The 21073-nt window shown below is 58.9% G+C and overlaps 2 protein-coding genes across 2 annotated transcripts; one reads left to right on the top strand and one right to left on the bottom strand.

Moving 5' to 3' along the window:
* The first annotated feature begins 137 nt into the window (after positions 1-137).
* On the top strand, positions 138-15145 carry GNAI2 (G protein subunit alpha i2). The gene is made up of 9 exons (XM_071439816.1): positions 138-331; positions 8786-8828; positions 9009-9150; positions 9350-9510; positions 11939-12067; positions 13204-13333; positions 13539-13692; positions 13962-14159; positions 14243-15145. The coding sequence occupies exons 1-8, from the start codon at positions 214-216 to the stop codon at positions 14150-14152; spliced, it is 1068 nt and encodes a 355-aa protein (XP_071295917.1). The 5' UTR covers positions 138-213; the 3' UTR covers positions 14153-14159; positions 14243-15145.
* GNAT1 (G protein subunit alpha transducin 1) lies at positions 14275-20100 on the bottom strand. The gene is made up of 8 exons (XM_071439818.1): positions 19555-20100; positions 17926-17968; positions 17595-17736; positions 17365-17522; positions 17150-17278; positions 16939-17068; positions 16700-16853; positions 14275-16465 (listed from the first exon to the last, which is right to left on the bottom strand). Exons 1-8 carry the CDS (start codon positions 19658-19660, stop codon positions 16275-16277), a joined length of 1053 nt encoding a protein of 350 aa, XP_071295919.1. The 5' UTR covers positions 19661-20100; the 3' UTR covers positions 14275-16274.
* Between the last annotated feature and the right edge of the window lie 973 nt (positions 20101-21073).

A 21073-nucleotide genomic window follows, 5' to 3' on the forward strand; every position in this document is an offset into this window, starting at 1 on the left:
GCCGCCTGAGGGCCCGCGCGCCGACAGCGAGGGGCCCCGCCCCGAAAGCCCCGCCCACCAGCACCGCCCCGCCAGCACCCCGCCCATTGGCTACGCCCCATTGGCCCCGCCCTGGCAGGCCCCGCCCTGCGAGCCCGGGGGCGGGGCCTGTCGGGGCGGGCCGGGCCGGGCCGGCAGAGCCGCGGGCGCGCAGCAGCCGCCGCCGCCGCCGCCATGGGCTGCACCGTGAGCGCCGAGGACAAGGCGGCCGCCGAGCGCTCTCGCATGATCGACAAGAACCTGCGGGAGGACGGCGAGAAGGCGGCGCGGGAGGTGAAACTGCTGCTGCTGGGTAAGACCCCCCCGGGCCCCACCCCCGGGCCCCCCATCTTGGCTTCTTCGCCCGGCTCGGCCCTGCCGGAACCGGGCGGCCTCGCCGCCTCCGCCCCCCGCTGCCCCGGCGCGATCCTGGGTACCAGCGCCCGGAGTGCCCCGCCCCGCCCCGGGGATCCCCCGTCAGTGGGATGCTGGCCCCAGCCCAGGCTTCGGGTTCTCCCCACGGTGAGCTGTGGGCTCCATCTCGGGCCGCGGGGATGTCCCCGGGAACCGGGGCCTGCCCCGCCCCAGGCTTCCGGGTTCCCCCCCACCGATGGAGCAGCAGGCCTTAGGGTTTCCCCCAGGAGTCGGATGTTGATTCCATCCCAGGTCCGAGGGATCCCCCCCGGGAGTGAGGTGTTGATCCCATCCCAGGTCCCAGGCATCCTCCCGAGAACTGGGGTGTGGATCCCATCCCAGGCATTCCCTCGAGGAGTGAGATGTTGATTCAATCCGAAATCCTAGGGATTCCCTCCCAGGAGTGGGTTATTGATCTTATCCCAATTCCCACGGATTCCCACCCCCCCTAGGAATGGGATGTTGGCCCCATCCCAGCTCCCAGTGTCTCTCCGCACAGGAGTGGGGTGTTGACCCCATCCCAGTTCCCAGGGTTTCCCCACAGGAATGGAGCCCTGTACCCACAGCAGATTCTGCGTCCCCTCCACATTGGGGTTCTTTCCCCACCCCTCTGTGAGCAGGATGCCAGCCCTGGGGATCCCCCTGGCAGTGGGGTGCTGGCCCTACAGCAAGCCTTGGGTGCCCCTCAGAGAGGCTGCCACCCCACCATGGGCTATGAGGATCCCTCCCGAAGTGACACCCCACTATGGTGTTGTCCCCCCAAATGGTCAGTGTCCAGTCTGGACATATCCCTTTGGGACAAAGGTGGGGGCATCCCCACTCAGCTGTTGGGTGTGTCCCCCCAGCAAAGGTCCTGCAAGCTCTGGCACCCCGTCCCACCTGCCCAGGATCCCTGGACTCCTCCATGGGCTGCTCTTACCCTGGCTTCTGGAGATAACGGGGCTGACAGGCACCCATTGCCCCGTGCCTTCCCCACTGGAGCCCTGGGCCAAGCCCGAGCCTCTCCATCACCCTGCCCTCTCCGTGGGGGTTTGGGGGCCTTGGGCCATTGCCTGCCGTGGGCAGGACCCCCCACAGCCCACGGGCTCTCTGCCTCACGGACACTCGATTTGGGTACTGATAACGGGCCGCTTTCCTCTTCAAAGCACCCTGGTGATGCTCCCATGGGCGTTCACAGCCCTGCCCTGTGCCTGCGGGCAAGGCAGCACTTCGTTATTTTAATTCATTATTTCTCTTAATGACTCCCAGTTGGGCTTTTTGTTCCCTTTGCGAAATTCCCAGGGAGGGCTTCCCTCCAGGTGCGAGCTGGGAGCTGCGAGGCTCCCATGGCTCCGTGGGGCAGCGGGACAGAGGGAACCCTGACAGAAAATGTCTTTGGACTCATCTGCTGTCTGCAGAGGAAGCTGCCAGCAGCAGGAAGTCACGCTGAAATCCGGCAGGCCTTTATTTGCTCAACCCCTGCCTGCCTTGAGAAATACGTAATTAACGCCTTAAAATGCTCCTTTATCAGAGCGCAGCTCTTTTTTGTTTTATTTTATTTTGATTCTTTTTGCCTTGGCACGAGCAGTGCTGGCAACAAAACCCATCCTGGGGATGTTGGGAGGGGGTCTGTGCTGTCTGGGGGGCTCCATGGTCGGGCACACTCGCTGCCCCATTTTTTTTCTGTGGAAGGCAGAGTGAGGGGAGTGGAATCCGTGGGATAGTGGAGGAGCACGTGGTGGCTCTTTGCTGTGAGCTGCTCCCGTGCTGGCTTTGCTGCCAGGTCTGCTCCTCTCAGCCCAGTGCCTGGTGAGGAGTAATGGGGAGGTCACTGGCCAAGGGGGTTTGGCACCTCCAGCCTCGGGAGGCTCCTGGGACTCTCCAGGCAGTATCACCCTAGTGCTGTGAGCTCTGGGTGCCCAGGTGGGGAGGGCCCATCCTGTTGGTGCTGAGCATCACCGAGGCACAGCTGGGGGCTCGCTGGATGATGAGGATTGTGCTGTAGGCTGACTGGCTGACGTCCCTTTCCTGGGTCTTGCTCTGTCCTGAAGTGGAGGCAGGAGGAGGAAGAGGATGTCCTCACTCCCTTCTGCTGGGGCCGGTGTTTACGAGCAGCAGTTCTGATCTCAGCTGCTTTCTAAAGCCAAAAATAGAGCAAAATGGCTCTTTTTGAAAAAAATGGCTTTTTCTTCCCCTTGCAGCTGTTCAGGTGTCAATAGCACCAGAGCCTTGGGTCAGCACTGCCCATTTCCGAGCTGAGCCTTGGCCAGAAAATCTTCCCAAGCCAGCAGGGAGCTGCTGGGCAGGTGTGGCCAGCACTGTCCCCCTGGGGCTTGTGACATGTCCCCTCTGTGAGGTGGGACCGCAGTGCTGGGGGGATGCTCCCACCTCCCTGCTGCTCACCCTTTGCATGGCTTATTTTTTTCCCCATGGTCAGGGGAAGCTTTGAGGAGACCTGAAGCCTCACATGTCTTTTGGTGAGCACCACAGCTCCTCATCACTCTCAGCAAGGCAGAGCTCCCGGGTCCTCCATGGGGGCTGCAGCCCTCTCGCCTCCTCCAGAAAAAGGGAGGCAAAAACTAAAGAGCAAAGCAGCTTCACCCTTTGTGCTGCATCAACCTACGGCATGAAGAGGAAATGTCTCTTCCAAGCGTGGCATATTTTTTGGTGTCAACTCATGGTGTCCCACAGGGCACCACGGCCAGGCAGGGCACTGTGTGAGTGGAAGGCACTGGTCTCGGTGTGTGGTGATGGCATCAGCAGTGTAGGAGCAGAGAAAGCTTGGGGCTGACTGCTGCCGGTGCCTCAGATCTGTGCTGTGCTCTGTATGTGGCCATGAGCTGCCTCCTGCCTTTCCTCCGCCGTGGTGGGTGAGCTGGGGAGGAATGGACACCCTGTCAGGGCAGTGGGGACAGCCAGGACCCCCCAGTGGCACACAGCTCTGCAGGTGTGGGCACAGCTCTGCTCCTGCTGTGGCACCTGTCCATGCCTTCAGGTTTTCCTCTGCTGTTTGCTCTGGCAAAGTGAGTGTCTGCCAGATAGTTTGAAGCTCCAGTCTCTGATAGAGAAAAGACCCAGATGAGGCAATATCCCCCAGGCAAAGCAATTCCCCCAAACAAAGAATGTGTCCCTCCCTGCTACTGGAAACCACCATTCTCCCACGGTTTTGGTGCTGGGAGGAGCCAGGAGCCATCACTGACACCTAAAAGCACCTGGAACATCTGCCCCATGGTTCCAACACCTCCTGGTGCCACTGTCAGCTCCTCACCATCCCTAGCACACAAAGCCCTGCAGTCAGTGGCTGTTTCTGCTGGGCAGCAGTGTTCTGGCCAAGCCACCTCCTTGCCTGTGGGAGCTGGGATGCTCCAGGGGGATTCAGGGTTGGCAGCAGGAAGGTGATTGCTGTGCTCAAAGCCCCTTATTCCTTAGCTTTGGAGGATTAGGAAAGTGAAGGATTTCCCAGCTGCGTTAGAGGTGGAGAAGGCACTGGTGGGGTGATGATGTTAATCCCCTGGGGTCTGCTCTAGGTGCAGACCCTGGGATGAGGACACTGCCCTTGGTGGCACCAGGGTACGTCATGTAGGAACTGCCTGTACCAGATCCTGCCTGGGACAGACAGTGGCTGGGCAGGGCTCGGAAGCAGCTTTTTTTTTTGCTTTTTTTTTTTTTTTTTTTTGGGCTTGCATAAAAATAGAGGAAGGGAGGGACCAGCTGTGACTTTCAGAGGTTGTGTGGCTCCAGAATTGCCCTGGGTTCTGTGTGAGCCGCCTCCTTTGCTGTGCTTGGTCCTGTCGTGGGGGTTGTTTCTGACCCCACTCCTTCCTCAGTCCTGGCTGTTGGAGGGGTTGGGTTCTCCCTTCAGTGGGGACACTGGGAGCCCTAATGCTGTTTTTGTGATGGGCTAGGAGGTGTCACAGTGAGGGGGACCAGGGAAGAACTCAGTGCTGTTAGATCCAGAGGGATCTGCTGACATCCAATCCCTGAAGCTAGTGTATTAGCTGGGATAGGCTGGAATGGGATGGGTCACTACAATGCCCCCACTGGTGATGTCCTAGGGGCTGGCAGCTGTCCTCTTCTCCAAGATGAGCACTTAGACTTTGCCCAGGGGAAGAAGCAGGCATATATGTATGTGTTTAACATCTATTTTTACAGATGTACATTAGAAATGCATTTTATATTTTAACTTTTTGGTGTGTTTGTGTATATATATACACACACACTATCTTACTTTTTTATGGAGCAACATATGCATTGATTTAAAGCACATAAAAAAATATATATATCTATCTTCACCTATATATATGTGTAGCTTTATGGTGTCCCCTGGTCTGAGCCTGCCCAGGGCTGGGATCACGGTGTCCCCAGGCACTGTTGCTGCAGCCAGGGCTGGCCTGGCCTTTCTGCAGCCACCGGGTTTCCTGCTCCAGGCCGGAGCGCGGCTTTCCGGCCCGGAGACTGCTTGAATCACCGGAGCCAGGGGAGCTGAGTAATCCTCCATCCCTGGTGGAAAACCCAGCCGGGGGGATTTGGGTGTGGAAAACCCAGCCGGGGGGATTCGGGTGTGGAAAACCCAGCCAGGGGGATTTGGGTGCCGGCAGCATCCCGGCTGTGCCGAAGGGTGAGGCCCCATCCTGTCAGGGCAGGGTGGACAGGATAATGGCACCCAGGCCTGGGGGCACATGGCAGCAGTGGTGCAGGGGGAGAGGGAGCACTCTGGCCATGGCAGGGGCAGAAACAAAGCAGCAAAGTTTCAGGATTCCTGGAAAAAGCCCAGCACAAGGATAGTTTTGTCCAGCTTGTGGACACCGGCGGCCCGTGTTGGCACCGGGGGTGCATTTTCCATGCTCCCCCTGGGAAACCTTCCCCAGCTCACCTCCTCCCTGTGTGCCCTGAGCATCCTTCGTGCTGCCAATTTATTTCTGTTTTATATATTTTTGTGGGTTTGGTTTTTTTCTTTTTTGCATCTCTATCAGCTGCCTTGTACAGGGGGTCTGCACCCCCCAATTTTTTGAGGTCCTGCCTGAGGACGTGGCATTCCACCAGCCAACGATGCATGGCTCCTTCTGGGAAGCAGCCAGCCCTGTGCTGGAATGGGATGGCCCTTGGGAAAAACGCCCTGTGTCACTGTGGGGTTTTAAAAAAATGTAATTATTTTTACAGCAATTTTCCATCTATTTTGGGTAGGGAGGAAAATGTCGAGGGGAATCTCTTTTTGTTATTAGAGTCTTTAGGGTAACTCTGCTTTTAACACACCCCTTTGTCTGTCCCATTTGATGGTGGGGATCCTGCAGGTGCCAAGGGGAGTGGGCTCTGCAGCCGTCCCTCTGTCCTGCTGTCTGTCTGTCCTGCAGGGAAAGGGATTGGTGGGTTTGTTCAGAGCTAAAACCCATCTGTAAATCCATGCTCAGATCATAGCTGCTGTTTGCCAGGTTGGGAAAGCTTGCCGGGACAGCAGCAGGGGATGGGCCTCTGGGTGCTGGGGATGGGGGGTGGCTCTGGACCTGCTGGTGGATTGAATTTCAGCTTTTCCTCCATAATGAGAATTTTCCAGCTATGCATTGCTTCCATCTCTGCCTGAATATTTGAAAGGATGGTGCCGTGTGGAAAAATGGAAAATCCCCTGTCAGTGATGTGGGGTGAGGTGGATCGTGAAACCTGTGGCCAGCTCCTAAAATACAGGGATTACATAGGTGCTGCCCAGAAGTATGTGCATATATTGCACTAAATATCTGCTGCCCAGAAAGCATCATAAATCATGGGCTGCAAAATATATATGTTGGCTCAATAAAGTTTTTGCCAGTGGATTAGCAGGGAGTTCTGGAGCCAGGCAGCTGCGTGCTTATTTTAAATTTTTGGAGATTATTTTTAACAAAGAAAGGAGGAAATGAGCCCAAGAGAGAGCTCTCGTCCTGTTTTTGCCAGGCACTGCCCTGGGAACAAGCACTGCCTGCAGAGAGGCAGGGCTGGAGGAAGCACAGCCCTGGGGTCAGCCCATGCTACAGGGGGGTCTCCACCCTCCCCCTGATATGCCGGCACAGGAGTCCAGAGCTCCTCTGACACTGCCTCATCCTGCCCGGGCTGGGCTGGAGGGTGGGAACTGGCAGTTGGCATCCAGCCCAGGAATTGTTTTGGGGCTGAATGGGCGGCAGCTGGGGTTTTCCGGGGATTGGAAATCCTTCCCCTCCGCTGCACTCATGGAGGGGGCTGGGGAGGGTCCCCCGCGTGGGGAGGGGGGGCTGTTAATTCACATCCAAATTCCTGCTCACTGCTAGTGTACAATCTCCTGTGCTGGGCAAGCGTCTGATGGGAGGCAGAGGTGCTGACTTGGAACATGGCTGCCTTCCTCAGGGGGATGGGAAGGAGCCGGGAGATGTGGAGGAAGTTTGCAAGGAAATAGCCAGCCTTGGTGACGGTCACCCTGTGACTGTCACCCAGCCCGGAGAAAGCAGGAGGCCCCGGCAGGGTTGTTCCCTCCTGGCGGGGAGAAAATGTCAGGCAGGGTCAGAGAGAGGAGGAGCCGGGGATGGCTGTCTGGCACCTCACCTCAGAGATGCTGATAATCCAGGTTCTTGCTTGCCACGTGCCTCAGTTTCCCTGTCCAGGCACCCTCTGAGAAAGGATTGAGTGAATGCCACTGGCCACCAGACCCAGTGCTATGGGATGGTGTTAGAAACGAGAGATATTTAATGGAAAAAATGAAGGGCTATGCCGAGTCCTTCCCCCCTGCTCCCGGCTCCAGGCAGGAGTTGCCAGCACTGACCACGAGCGCTGGCCGGGCTGTGCCGGGTGCCGCGTCAGCATCCTGGGGGAGGATGGGTCAGCAGTGCTGAGAGCCCCTGCTGTGCTGGGCAGTGACCTCTGAGCTGAGCAGAGCCCCTCCCTTGGCACATACAGCATGGGAACCACGGAGCAAGGTGCTCGAGTGGGAAATACAGGGTCTCTATAGCCTCAGTATGGCCCCAGCATCAGGGCGCTCCATGCCCTGAGCACTGCCCACAGTGATGTCCCTGAGGGTGCATGCCTGTCACCTGGTGGTGTTCAGGCTGGTGACAAGCGTACAAGGAGTTTGTTCCCTGCCACCATGTCTCAGCTGGCACGATGGACCCTGTTTTTCCCAGTTAATTTTAGCATAATCTGCTTTTTTTTTTTTTTCCTGATTTTTTTAAACCTCCTCTGTAATCTCTGCCCCCTCTGTGGCCGTGCTGGCACCATCCTGCTTGGGGCCCCCTGTAAGGGCAGCTCCATGGCCAAGGGCAGCATTGGGGCACCCACAAAAAGGGCTGTGAGAGGATACAGGGATGGACTTTGCTTGGGAGATCCTCTGGGATTCACACCTGGAGGCAGAGACCACACTTGTCCCCAGCCAAAGGGGCCTCATCCTGCTGGGGGTCCTGGGGCAAGACGAGCCAGGCACTCATCCATCTCGTGACACTCCCTGCACAGAGAGGGGACAAGGGACATGCCTCTTTCTTTCAGCTTCCCCTTTTGGCTTCCCCTTTCTTGCAGCCGGGGTGACTTGGCTTCTTCCCTGCTCTCAGCCAGTGGAGGGAGGGCTGGGCTGAGCTGCACATTGCCTGCGTGGGGTGATGTCCCTAGGGGGGGACAGGGTGGGGGAAGGAGAACCTTAGGCACCCTGGCTGTCTCGCTGAATTCACAGAACCCTGCCTTTGGATGCTGGAAAACAAAACGACCCCAAAAGCCATCGGCTCTCCCTGCTGGCAGCCGCCTCTGCAGCAGGCTGGGGCTCAGGACCCGGCAGGCTGGGAAGTGCTCGGCAGGCTGGGAAGTGCACGCTATTTAAGAACCAGCCCGGGGGCGGCTGAGCCCGCTGGGATCGCTTGAGCTGGCTGCTGGAGGTGGCAACTTATTCCCGAGTTCCCTGCCTGTACCTTGTGGCACAAGCATCCCTGCGTCCTGGCTGCTGCTGCCTCCAGCTGTGGATGTGTGCTGGGGCTGGTGCTCCATTTTCCTCAGCACAGAGGGGATGTGGGATGTGGCATCTCAGGTTCTGCAGAGCTTGGCCCCCTTGTCACAGGGAGTCCCTAGGTCCAGCCAAAGCCAGGATTGCCTGTCAGCTGTGGCATGTTAGGGTTGTGGGGAAAATGTTAGTGTGTTGATGCCATTTTCCTAGCCTAGAGCAGGTGTCATTTCTTCCCTTGGGACCTATTGCGAGGGCCCCCCAGGCTCTACTTTTGTTCCCTCTTTTTTTGGTCCTGACGTTTTCAGTGCAGATCCAGTCATCTGCTCTGGCTAATGCTGCTTCTCCAATGGCTGAAGCACCTGCTGCATTCCCTCTGTGGGCTGGGCGGGTGTCCCAGTAGGGTAAGGGTTCCTGGCTTTGCACAGGACCTCATCCCTTCTCCTTTCTCCACAGGTGCTGGCGAGTCTGGGAAGAGCACCATCGTCAAACAGATGAAGTGAGTGGTCCCTGCACTGTCACTGTGGCTGACACTGCTCAGGCATTGGCCACAGGCTCCAAAACCAGTGGCTGACAGAGAAAGCTCCCAATCAGTGTTGCCACAGAGCATGGATGGGGAGCAGCATCCTGGGGTACCCCACAAAGGGCTGACCTTGCCTGTGTCTCTTCCCTGCCCCAGGATCATCCATGAGGATGGCTATTCAGAGGAGGAGTGCCGGCAGTACAAAGCTGTGGTCTACAGCAACACCATCCAGTCCATTATGGCTATCATCAAGGCGATGGGGAACCTGCAGATTGACTTTGGAGACTCCTCCAGAGCGGTGAGTGCCCTCCTTCTCCCACTGTGCCTTGCAGGAAGGGGGGTTCTTGGTGGCTAAAACAGATGTGCCTAAAACTGGACTAGGATTAAAGGTGGCTCAGCCCAAGCCCTGCTGTTCCCTGATGGGCTCCCATCAGGTCCTTTGAGTGAGTGAGCTTCAGTAAGTCTGTACCAATGCTCAAGCTGTTTTATCCCTGCAGGATGATGCTCGGCAGCTGTTTGCACTCTCCTCCACTGCTGAGGAGCAGGGCATCATGCCTGAGGACCTGGCCAACGTCATCCGGAGACTGTGGGCTGACAACGGGGTCCAGGCTTGCTTCAACCGCTCCCGGGAGTACCAGCTGAACGACTCTGCTGCCTAGTGAGTGCCCCCTCCTCTGCCCCAGCTCAGCTGAGCCCTGTGAGCCACAGTGCTTTTATCAAGCAGCAGAAAATCCCCCCAGGGGCTGCTGTTCAACCTCACCAGGCTTAGGAGCTGGTGCTGCCACTTCCCGCATGGTGCTGGGGCTGAGCCCGAGCGGAACTGGGAAGGCGGATGTTTCGAAAGCTGTTTCCTTCTCTGGTGGGGTGCTGTGTACCCTGGGAGGGGGGCACTGGGGCATCCCCCTCCTGCCACTGCTCTGTCCCCTCTGCCCTTCTCCAGGAGATGCTCTCCACTGGCTGCCCACTCATGAGCACAGCCCATCCTCATCACCCTTCATGGGCTGTCAAAGCAGGAAAAATTCCCAAGGAAAGCCCTGGGGACACTTAGGTCTGAAGAGGATGAGTAGGATGCTCAGAAGGCTTCTCTTTTTCTTTTAACTGTTTTTATACAGAAAGACTTGGCATTATGCTTGTGCATTACCCAGCAAATTGGTGTTTAGGTAGATTGCTGCAGCTGGTTGGGTTTATTTTTGAAGAGATTAATAAATAAAGTTAATCTGCCTAATGTACCGTTGCTGGAGAGAGCAACACAGCTGAGTCTGTTCAGCTTGCACAGTGCCCTCCCACCCTCTCCACCCAGACCCCTTATGGTAAAGCAGTGTGGGGGGAGCTCATGGTGTGCCAGGAACACCCCACCAAGCCTGGCCTTGCCTGGGATCCTGCACACTTGGGACTCACTGCCATCCCAGCTGTCCCCTCATGCACGGCAGTGTCAGGTCCTTCTTTTGCACGGAGATCACTGTGGGGAAGAGACTGCTGGAAAGCTCCTGGCAAGCCCCAAACCTGGAGAAGCTCCTGTCAGCTCTTTCCCCCAGCACCCGCAGCTTTCACTTCCTCCCGACAGGCACACACCCACCTTCCCCAGCCCCTGTCTGCTCAGCCCCATCACTCCCCAGCTAGCCCTGGCATTTCCCTGGCAGTGGGTGCTGGTTTGGAAGCACAGAACACCCAGCAGGTGCCAGGGAGCTTGCACACACACTTGGAGCAGGTGTGTCTGCACAGTGTCTGCCAAGTGCCTGTCGCTGTCAGTGCCATTATGGAGTGTTTAGCACATGGTGGGGGTTGGACAACCATTAATTAGGAGCACCTTCAAGCTGTTGCTCCAGCCTTTTTCCAGCCCTGTGGAGATGCCTGTGCAGTGGCCAATCCCGTGCCCATCTCACAGGGATGATGTGCCCATGGTGCTGCTGGAACAGGACAGTATGGGAATGAGGAGCGCTGTGCTGTGCCCAGCACACAGCCCACCTGTGCCCCAGCCCTCTGCAGCACAGCAGCCCCTGTCCTGTTCCCCCTCTGCCTCTGGGAATTCCAACAGTGCCGGGGTGGTGCTCACCAGCACCCTGGGGCTTGATGCAATGTCCAAGAGCCTGTGGTGCTGCGCAGGGCCCTGCTGTGGCGTTTCCTGTTTTTCGTAGCCAGAGGCCATGTGTGTTTCCGGCTGTTTTTGAGCAGCTCTGCAGCAGTAACGTGCAGGTCCCCCACCCTCACACCCACAGCAGGCTCCTGGGGCACCTCCAGCCTTGGCCTTGCCCTGACACGCTGCAGGGTTTCCCAGGAGCTGGCGAGTGGCCGTGCTGCAGTCAGAGCCAAGGATCCCTATGGCCTCGCGGGCTGTAATCTGGCTTTCACCAGATTACAGGGCCACAAATGCCTTAATTAAGACAAGCCTAATTTGCTTAAAGGAGCCCATTTGTAGTAACCCAATTAAAGCAATGTGAGCTGGAGAAATCAAAACCTGCCTTGATCCCCCTGGCAGCCCTCATCAGTGCTGGTGGGTGTTGCACACTGGGGACCCGGCCACCACCTGTGGCCATGCAGGCAGCAGGGCAGGTGATGCTCCCGGGGGGCTCGGGACTCCTGCAGCCCCCCACGGTGCTGCTCCCTGTCTCTCCAGCCTCCCACCTCCTGCTTCCTCCCAGGACGCCGTCCCTTTGTATTTTTGACTATAAATGGCATGGCGCCATCGATTGTTTCCGCCAGCACTGCGGCTGGTTGCCATAGCACTGAATATTTTCCTCTTGCCATTTCCCCCCGTGCAAACAGTCAGGGAAACAGGGTGAGCCCCTCAGCCCCGGCTGCATCCTCTGCTGGGCTCCCAGTGCCAGCACACTGCCCCCAGTCCCTCGGTCCTGTGTGTCCCTGGCCACTGGTGTCCTGCCCTGCCTGTGTCTGACAGGGACATGGGGTTACCCCAGGATGCACTTGGGGACTCTGCTGTGCGTCCCAGCTTGGCACTGCCCTCCTCAACTGAGCAATGCTGGGAGATGCACAGGGGACTCTGGGCCAGTGTGGGGATGTCCCATGGGATCTGGGTGGGTCGTGCCCCATGGTCCAGCTCCCACAGCACCTTTCCTCTTTGTCCCCAGCTACCTGAACGACCTGGAGAGGATAGCCCGTGCTGACTACATCCCCACGCAGCAGGATGTGCTGCGCACCAGGGTGAAGACCACGGGCATCGTAGAGACTCACTTCACCTTTAAGGACCTGCACTTCAAGTATGTCTGACATCTTTCCCTTTTGCCTTTTTGAAAGCAAAAAAACCCCCTTCCTCCCCATGTTCAGATGGAGCATGGGTGCACACTGTGTGCACTCAGTTCTCCCCACCTCCTGGTTTGCTCATGGCGGGAACTGCTGCCTCAGAGAGCGGAAACCGCTGAAATAGCTGGAGCAGCCTCAAAAACACTTCACAGAACTGAGCCTGGGGGCGGATCCAGGCTCTGGCGAGGAGGGCAGGGGGAAGGCGTCCCTCCTCCCGCTGCTGTGACGCTGCTTCCGCTGCAGGAAGGGCGCTGGGCAGGAGCTGGGGGCTCGGGGTCAGGCAGTGGCAGCGCTGCCTGCTGGCACCCCGTGGTTGCTTTCCACTGAAAACCCACGGGAAATAATAAGGGCTCCAGTTTCGGAGGCAAAAAGCTGCCATTGTGCGCATCCCCAGGGGATTTGGTCCCATGGCAACAGAGCTGATGTCAGAAAGATCTGCTGGGGTCCTCTCTGAATGCAGGGGGCTCTCAGGGACCCCGATGCCACCCTGGTAGAATGGAGACACTTGGTTGTGCATTGCCAGGGCAGCACTTCGGGGTGGCAGTGAGGGTGGTCTGGGGGAATGCAGTGTGTCCCAGTGGGGAAGCCTTCCCGCCAGCCAAGCAGTTGGCAATGGGCGTGGCAGTGGATGTGGAATGCTGCTGCTGGCCTCTTCTCCATGGAGGCAGGGCATCCTCTGCTGCCCGTGGAGGGAGAGGCACATGGTGCATCTGGATCATCCCCGAGCCCTGCTGCTGCCACAATCCTGCTGAGCCCACACTGACTTGGCTCTCCTTGGCCCAAGGTCTCTGGCAAAGCCCTGCTGTGCCTGCCCTGGGGCAGGTCTCTGGGGAACATGACACTGACAGCCCCTGGGAAAGGTGGCCTGATCCTGCCCCAGCTCATGTCAGGGATTTGCTTTGGCTGGGAAATGAGCCTGGGCACTGTCCTGGCAGCAGGAGCTGGGGCCGATCTTCAGTACTGGCAGAGGCCCTGTGCTCTGTCTGCACAGTGCTGCTCCTGCTCCAGCAGCTGGGGTCACTGAGGCAGGGCATGGGGTGAGGGTGGTGGGGCTGGGAGCTGCCATCCATCCCGTGTCACCCCCCTGCTGCAGGATGTTCGATGTGGGAGGCCAGCGCTCGGAACGGAAGAAGTGGATCCACTGCTTCGAGGGGGTGACAGCCATCATTTTCTGTGTGGCCCTGAGTGCCTATGACCTGGTGCTGGCTGAAGATGAGGAGATGGTGAGTCATGGGCATGGAACCAGTGCCATGAGCCGTTGCCTCTGGTGGCCACAAGGGCCCTGGGCAGTGTTGCCCAAGCCTTGCAGGGCCATTGGCATCCCCTGCACAGGCAGGCAGGAGCATGAGGGGTGGCAGTTTGGGGAGCAGTGGGGTGGGTGCTGCCTGGGGGTCCCTGCCTGGCTCATACTGCCATCTTCCCTGCCAGAACCGGATGCATGAGAGCATGAAGCTGTTTGACAGCATCTGCAATAACAAGTGGTTCACAGACACGTCCATCATCCTCTTCCTCAACAAGAAGGATCTCTTTGAGGAGAAGATTGTGCACAGCTCCCTCACCATCTGCTTCCCTGAGTACACAGGTACCACTGGGACCCTCTGTGCCCCCTGCCCTCCTGGCAGGAGCAGTGGGTTGGGGCAGCAAGTGGGGTGTGATGGGTGTTTGGGTTGCCCCAGGAGATGTGGGGGGACCCAACACAAGGGGCAGCTGTCCTGAAGGGGGGTTATCTGAAGGTCATTCTGCCTCTGGAGCCTCAATTTGGCAACAGGACAGTGGCTGTGGAGGGCCAAGCCCAAACCCTTTGGTGGCTGTGGGCAACTGTGGGGCAGCCCAGTGTCTCTTCTTGCCCAGGGGCCAACAAGTATGACGAGGCAGCCAGCTACATACAGAGCAAGTTTGAGGACCTGAACAAGAGAAAGGACACCAAGGAGATCTACACCCACTTCACCTGTGCTACGGACACCAAGAACGTGCAGTTCGTCTTCGACGCCGTCACCGACGTCATCATCAAAAACAACCTGAAGGACTGTGGTCTCTTCTGAGGCTCAGGTGGGTGGTGGCCATGGACCATCCTTCAGCTGCAGGCTGCCCTGTCCCCAGACCCTCCCCTGCTCACCACCTCTCTCTCCTAGGAGCTGCAAAGGAAGGACCACTCCATCTCCCACTCCTGCTTCTCTTCAGATTCATTCCTCTGCCCACCACATAAAGAGACTTTTAAAATGTCAACATGGTGGCAGGGCCCACATAACCCCTGCTGGCCGTGTTTGCTCCCCACCATTGTCCTCCTCCTCGCCGGCGTTGCCCTTCCAGGGAAGACAAGTTTTTAATCTTGGTTTGTACCACCTCAGCCCTTCCAGCCCCCATTTCATTCACTCTGAGCCCTGGAGCTCTCACTGTTTACATTGCAAGTGTTGCTGGCACAGGGGGCACAGGGTCCCCTCGGGGATGCCCACCCAGCCACAACCACGACCGATGACATTCCTTTTAGTAAACCAGAAAAGAAAGAAGAAAGAAAAAAAGAAAAAAAAAAAACAAAAAAAAAACAAAAAAAAGAAAAAACAACAAAACCAAACCCAAAACCATGCAAAAAAAACCACACCACACCGGTTGGGCACAGGTTACTTTTTAAAGAAACCTTTTTACCAGACTATTTAAAAGCATCAAGTGCTACGTGGTGGTGCCATCCTCCGTGGCCAGCCCACCCCCCAACCGTGTGCCTTTGGGGGGGAGGGTCTGCACCCCACCCTGCCTTCCTGCCCTCATCCCGATGGGCAGCTCAGGCAGGAGGGTGGGCAGGGGGTGCTGCCCACTGCCTCTATCCCCCCCTCTTTCTAAGCCTAGTTTTTAGGGCTAGCTGTTGCATTGGGTGAGGAGAGCCCGCTGTACAGAGCGGCCCCCGCTGTCCCCCCAGCCCAGGGGGACCCTCCAGCCGGTGCCTGCGGCCTCGCTTTTCCCACAGGATCTTCTACCAAACTGTTCACATGGTTTGAAATAATAAAATGTAGAAAGGAAAAAAAAAAAAGAGAGAAACATTATATGTACTGAAACACCCTGTGTGACATGGGAGTGGGCAGGGGCGCTTCACCTCTGCGGGAGGGTTGGGGTGGGCCCCAGGGGTGGGAGAGGGACACAAGGTGGGTTGGCATCCCCCTGGGGTCAGGAGAAGCCCCTGCTCATGGGAGGTGAGGGCAGTGGTGGGACCCTTGGGGGTGTAGCTGGGATGCTGCTGCGGGGCTGAGCCCTACCCCGAGGGGCTGTGGGGTGGGGGGGGGAACAAACACATGACCAGCCCCTGGCTCTGCAGCGGTGACATGGTGGCACAGTGGAGCCTCAGTATCACACAGTCCCTGGGGTCACGCAGGACCCAGGAACACCCAATGATCTGTAGCCCAGAGGGAGATGTAGCACCCCTTGCACCCAGCGGCCCACAGGAACCCCCAGCCCCAGGGATCACCCATGGACACCCCACACCCAAAGGACCCCCAGCTCTGAGGTTTGTGGAGACTTCCAGCACCCCCAGCTCCAGGGGGGCACCCATGGACACCCAGCAGCACCCAAGGGACCATCCCAGCACCCAGAGCTTCAGAGGGCACCTGGACCCCCCCAGCACCCAAGGGAACCCCTAACACCCCTCAGCTCCAAGGGGTACAAGGGACTCCCAACACCAAGGGGCACCTAAAATCCCCCAGTCTCCCCAATGCCAAGGGTCATCTGGGAACCCCAGCACCTCTCAGCCCTAAAGAGAACCCAGGGGCACCCCAGGATCCCTCAAGTACCTAGGGACACCCAGGACCCCCAAACACCCCTCTGCTCCTAGGGGTATTCAGGGACCCTCAGCACCGAAGGGAACCCCTGTCCCCCACAGCTTTGAGGGTAACCCAGGGACCTGCAGCACCCGAAAGTATCCAGGGTCATCCAGGTACCCCTTGGACCTGAAGCTCCAGAGACCCCCAGCAGAGCTGGGGACCCCACAGTGGGAGAGAGGGTGGGGAGGGGGAGTGAGACTGTGCCCCCCGCCCCCCCCAGCCCCCCCACTTCAGCAGGGGTGGCTTTGGAGCTGGGCAGGTCAAATCCCAGGGGTCTGGGGCAAGCGGAGATGGTTGTGGAGGTGGAATGGGGTCAGCAGCGGGGCTGGTCCCAGGGGAGGGGGTGCTCGGCTGGGGCTCAGAACAGCCCGCAGTCCTTGAGGTTCTCCTTGATGATGATGTCAGTGACGGCGTCAAAGACGAACTTGACGTTCTCGGTATCGGTGGCGCAGGTCATGTGGGAGTAGATCTCCTTCACGTCCCGCCGCATGTTCAGCTCCAGGAACTGCAGCTTGATGTAGTTGCCCGCATCGTCGTAGGTGTTGGGACCTGGTGGTGGGGCAGTGAGCAGGATCCCTTCCTGGGCTGGTCCCCCGCCAAGATGCCGGCCCAGCATTACCCAGTGCTCCCTCAGGTGGGCAAATCCTGCACTCTCCCTCAGCAAGGCTCATGCAGCACCACTTGCATGGGGTGCTGAGGACACCTGGTGGGGGACTCCTGCGGGGGTGGTGGCACCCAGGCCTCCAGCAGCACCCCACCATCCCCAGCCACCGCCACACTCACCGTCATAGTCGGGGAAGCAGATGCTGAGGTGGGCCTTCTTGATCTTCTCCAGGAAAACGTCCTTCTTGTTGAGGAAGAGGACGATGGAGGTGGTGGCAAAGTAGCGGTGGTTGCAGATGCTGTTGAAGAGGTGCAGGCTCTCATGCATGCGGTTCTGCGGAGGGACACAGCCCCATGGTGACACCCAAGTCATGACTGGGGCAAAGCAGAGGGGGTGTGAGGTGGTGAGCGTCCCTCACCACTTCATCATCCTCCACCAGGACCATGTCGTAGGCACTGAGAGCCGCGATGAAGATGATGCAGGTCACACCCTCAAAGCAGTGGATCCACTTCTTCCTCTCTGAGCGCTGTCCGCCCACGTCGAACATCCTGGGCAGGACAAAGGAGGGTCAGCACCCCCCCTCCCTGCCCACCCCCTGGCACCAGCCCTCACTGGGGCCTGGCCCCCACCTGAAGTTGAGGTCTTTGAAGGAGAACTGGGTCTCGATGATGCCGGTTGTCTTGACGCGGGAACGCAGCACATCCTGCTCTGTGGGGACGTAGCCGGGGGTCACCAGGCGCTCCAGGTCTGACAGGTAGCTGGCCAGGCACATGGTGGGCATGAGACACGGGTTGGAACCCCCCTGATGCCTCCCTCAGCCACGCTCCCTGAGCCCAGCACGTACTAGCCTGCGGAGTCGTTGAGCTGGTACTCGGAGGCGCGGTCAAAGCAGGCTTGGATGCCCGAGTCCTTCCAGAGCCGCCCGATGATTTCTGACATCTCCTTAGGCATGGTCCCCTCCTCGATGGTGTCCGAGAGGTGCAGCAGCTTACGGGCATCGTCCTGTGAGGGACAGGGCGTCAGTGGGGCCTGGGGACTGCGGGGAACCCCTGCCCCACATGGAATGCCCCTCACCTGGCGAGCCGTGTCCCCGTACTGGATGTTGAGGGTGGTCATGGCCCGCACGATGGCCAGCATGGACTGGAGCGTGTTGCTGTAAATGATGGCAATGAACTCCAGGCATTCCTCCAGCGAGTAACCGTCCTGGTGGATGATCCTGGCCGGGGAAGATCACAGGCATGGGGCTGAGCTGGGTGCCGTGGAGCTGAGCCACAGGATGGATGCACCCCATGGCAGTGGCACGGGGCAGTCAGGCACAGTGGGATGGGGTGTCCCATGGCTGCAGTGTGGGACAGACACTGTGCATGGTGAGCACCATCAAGTGACCCTCCCCCTTGGCACTTACTTCATCTGCTTGACAATGGTGCTCTTCCCCGACTCCCCTGCTCCTAAGGGGACAAAACAGGGGTCATGGTGGTGCCATGGGCACTCCCAGCTGAGCCCTGTGCTGGCTCATTGAGAACCTTGGTGCCTGACGTGGCTGCGGGCACTGCTGGCTGTGCTGGGTCCGTGGCTCAGGGTGTGCAGGGGGATTAACAGCCTGGTGCCAGTGGCATTAAGGTTAGCCTGAGCCGCTGCATCTAATGGGATCTGAAGCAGCTCAGCCAGGACACTCTCAGGAGCCCAGGGGAGGGGTTGGGGACGTGGTGACATCGCAACCCTGCCATCCCGCTACCCCAACACCCAATGCCACAAACTTGTGGCTGTGCAGGCAGATGTGTCCTGGACCAGGCTGTGAGGAGAGTGATGCCACCCACGGCCCCACCACATACATAGCACCCCATCCTCAGGCACTACTGGGAGACTGGGAAGGACTGGGAGGGACACACGGCACAAGGGGCCTCCAGGGACAGGCATGGGGTGGTGGAACGGGCTGCATGGGGTCCCTAGGAGCATTGGGGCAGGGATGCTGATGGGCTGGGGTGGTGATAGGTTGTGTGGGTGAAGGCTCTTAAGGTGGTTTGGTTGTGGCTGGGGAACCTGGGAGAGGGGGGATGTTAGGTGGGCTGGTTGGGTTGAGGGATATATGGAAGCCAGGGGATCTTTGGGTAAATCTTAGGACCTTAGGATCTCAGGATCTCATCTTCTTGTTGAGATGGTCTGTTGTGTTTGGGGTGCCTGGTAAGGTGTGCTGAGCAAGTTGGGATGAGCTGGTTTAGGGGATCCTGGGAATGGGGGGACTGTTGGGGTGTCTGGTTGGGTTTATGGGTGCTGAGGGAGAAAGGAAACATTGAATGGGCTTTTTGGTTTGACTGGTTGGCTTTAGGGGTGCTTTGAGGGTCAGAAGACTGTTAGAGTGGGCTGACTGGGTTTAGGGGTGCTTAGGAGCAGGGGCCTGGGGACTGTTGAATTGATTTGGTTTAGAGTGGGGCCAGGGAAACTTTGGGTGTTTTATGGGGAGGGGTTGGTTGTTTTTAGGGATGCCTGGGAGTGGGAGGCTGTTGGGGACACTCCTGGGTTGTGCTGGTTTGGTTTAAAGGTGCTGGAGGCATCAGGGAAACATTGGGTGGGCTCTTGAGAAGGGGAGGTTTGGTTTAGTGCTGCTGGGAATGGGGTTGATGTTGGGGCGGGATGCTTGGTTTTAAGGGTCCTGGGTGAGTCAGGAGAAAGTTGAATGGACTGTGAGGGTGGGCTGCTTGGGTTTGCGGGTCCATTTGGGGGCCAGAGGAATGTTGGATTGGCTGGTGGAGTTTGGGGGCAGTTGTGGGGGATGCTGGCTGGGTTGAGGGGTGCTGGTTGGGTTGAGGGGTGATGGTTGGGTTGGGGGGTGCTGGTTGGGTTGAGGGGTGCTGGTTGGGTTGGGGTGTGATGGTTGGGTTGGGGGGTGCTGGTTGGGTTGGGGTGTGATGGTTGGGTTGAGGGGTGCTGGTTGGGTTCAGGGGCACTGGTAGGTTTCCGGGATGCATTGGGTGGGCTGTTAGGGTGAGGTGCTCAAGGGATGGGTACGTCCCCCGGGGTGTTGTGTCCCCCTTACCCAGCAGCAGCAGTTTGACGGTCCTGGCATCCTTCTCAGCATCTTCCTTGAGCTTCTTCTCCAGCTCTCGGGAATGCTTCTCCTCGGCACTGGCGCCGGCTCCCATGGTCAGCCCCGCAGCCCTGCGGTTCAGCACCCGCTCCTTGGAGGTCAGCACCAGGATGGGCAGCGAGCTCCAGCCTCCCGCCGCCTCCAGCGCTCGCTCCCGCGCCCGCCGCCGCCGCCGCTGCCACCGCCGTCCGCCCGTGTGCGACAAGGACGGGGCCAAGGTCCCGCGGGGCCGCCTGCCGGGGGGCTGCGCTCAGCACCCGGGGCTTAAGCTGGGCCCCCCCGATAAACCCCCTGCAATCTGCAGCGGGCTGAGCTCAGCAATCCCGAGGTTCCCGGAGTCAGCACTTCTGCCGGCAGGGTGCCCCGGCCTCACCAGCCCCAGCTTTGCCTCCACCCGGGGGCTGGGGCAGTGACCCGGCCACCCTGGGGGAAGTGGGACCCCTGCCCATCTCCAGCTCTGGTGTGGACCCCAGGGGTTTGGAATTGCAGGGTGGGATGGTGTGTCTGCTGGGAGCCGGTCAGAGTGGGAGCTAATGTCCCCACTGTCCCCATCTCACCTGGTCAAACCCCCCGCTCTGGAGCAGTGCCCACTGTCCCACCCCAGTTAAGCCATGCCAGTGTCCCCATGGGCACTCCCCACAGTGATAGAATGCCAGCCTCCGTCACCGCACCCTGTGTCCCCAGGGACCCTCCCAGAACCCTCCACTAATGTCCCCATGCCCTCTGGGTGCACTTCTTAGTGAGCCTGCCCAGCCACCCACCTGTACAGTCCCAGTGCCACCAGGCCAGCTCAGTGTCACCTGCACAGCGTCCCCAGGCCCTCCAGCAACACCTGCACCATGTCCTCAGGGATACCCGCATACCCTCCACAGGGTTCCCAAACCCTCTCCAGTAACACTTCCCAGTGACTATGGAAGAAATCCCAGTGTTCCCGAGCAATTCCAGTTCCTGTGTGGGGACCATGTCCCACCCCAGTCCAAAAAAACCCTGTCCAACGCCCAGGGACACTGCAGTGCCACCTCTGTGTTACCACTCCAAACTCAGTGAGGCCCCCCAACGTCTCTGGGTCCCTCAGTGTGCCTTCCCAGTGCCCCCCTCTTACGTCCCCAGTGACACCGGGCCCCCCATTGCCACCACCATGTGGCCACCACAGCAAAACTGAGTATCCCAAGGAACACCGCAGTAACTCCCCGGTGTTCCCCCACCTCCGGTGGCTCCAGGCCTTGCCAGGGCTGCCCCAGTGACCCCAGTACAGCCCAGTTCCCCTCTGTCCCCCCTTTGTCCCCAGCGCGCCCCGACCCCGCACGGCGGCTCTCCTGCAGTGCCCCGCTCGGCCGCCAGAGGGCGGGAGCGCCCAGCGCAGCTCCCAGCACAGCCCAGTACAGCTCCCAGTACAGCCCAGTGCTCCCAGTTCAGCATTGCACCAGCCCCAGTACAGCTCTGCACCCCACCAGTTTGCCCAGTACTG

This window comes from Agelaius tricolor, unplaced genomic scaffold (genome assembly GCF_023055355.1).
Source record: "Agelaius tricolor isolate 1412-34295 unplaced genomic scaffold, bAgeTri1.0.p SCAF_14, whole genome shotgun sequence".
Taxonomy (NCBI): Eukaryota; Metazoa; Chordata; class Aves; order Passeriformes; family Icteridae; genus Agelaius; species Agelaius tricolor.

Coding starts and splice junctions, on each gene's coding strand:
- GNAI2 (XM_071439816.1), top strand. CDS start 214: ATGGGCTGCACCGTGAGCGCCGAGGACAAGGCGGCCGCCGAGCGCTCT. Junction 8,829..9,008: donor ACCATCGTCAAACAGATGAA/GTGAGTGGTCCC, acceptor TCCCTGCCCCAG/GATCATCCATGAGGATGGCT. Junction 9,151..9,349: donor TTGGAGACTCCTCCAGAGCG/GTGAGTGCCCTC, acceptor TTATCCCTGCAG/GATGATGCTCGGCAGCTGTT.
- GNAT1 (XM_071439818.1), bottom strand. CDS start 19,660: ATGGGAGCCGGCGCCAGTGCCGAGGAGAAGCATTCCCGAGAGCTGGAG. Junction 17,969..19,554: donor CGTCAAACTGCTGCTGCTGG/GTAAGGGGGACA, acceptor TTGTCCCCTTAG/GAGCAGGGGAGTCGGGGAAG. Junction 16,466..16,699: donor CTGCTTCCCCGACTATGACG/GTGAGTGTGGCG, acceptor CCCCACCACCAG/GTCCCAACACCTACGACGAT.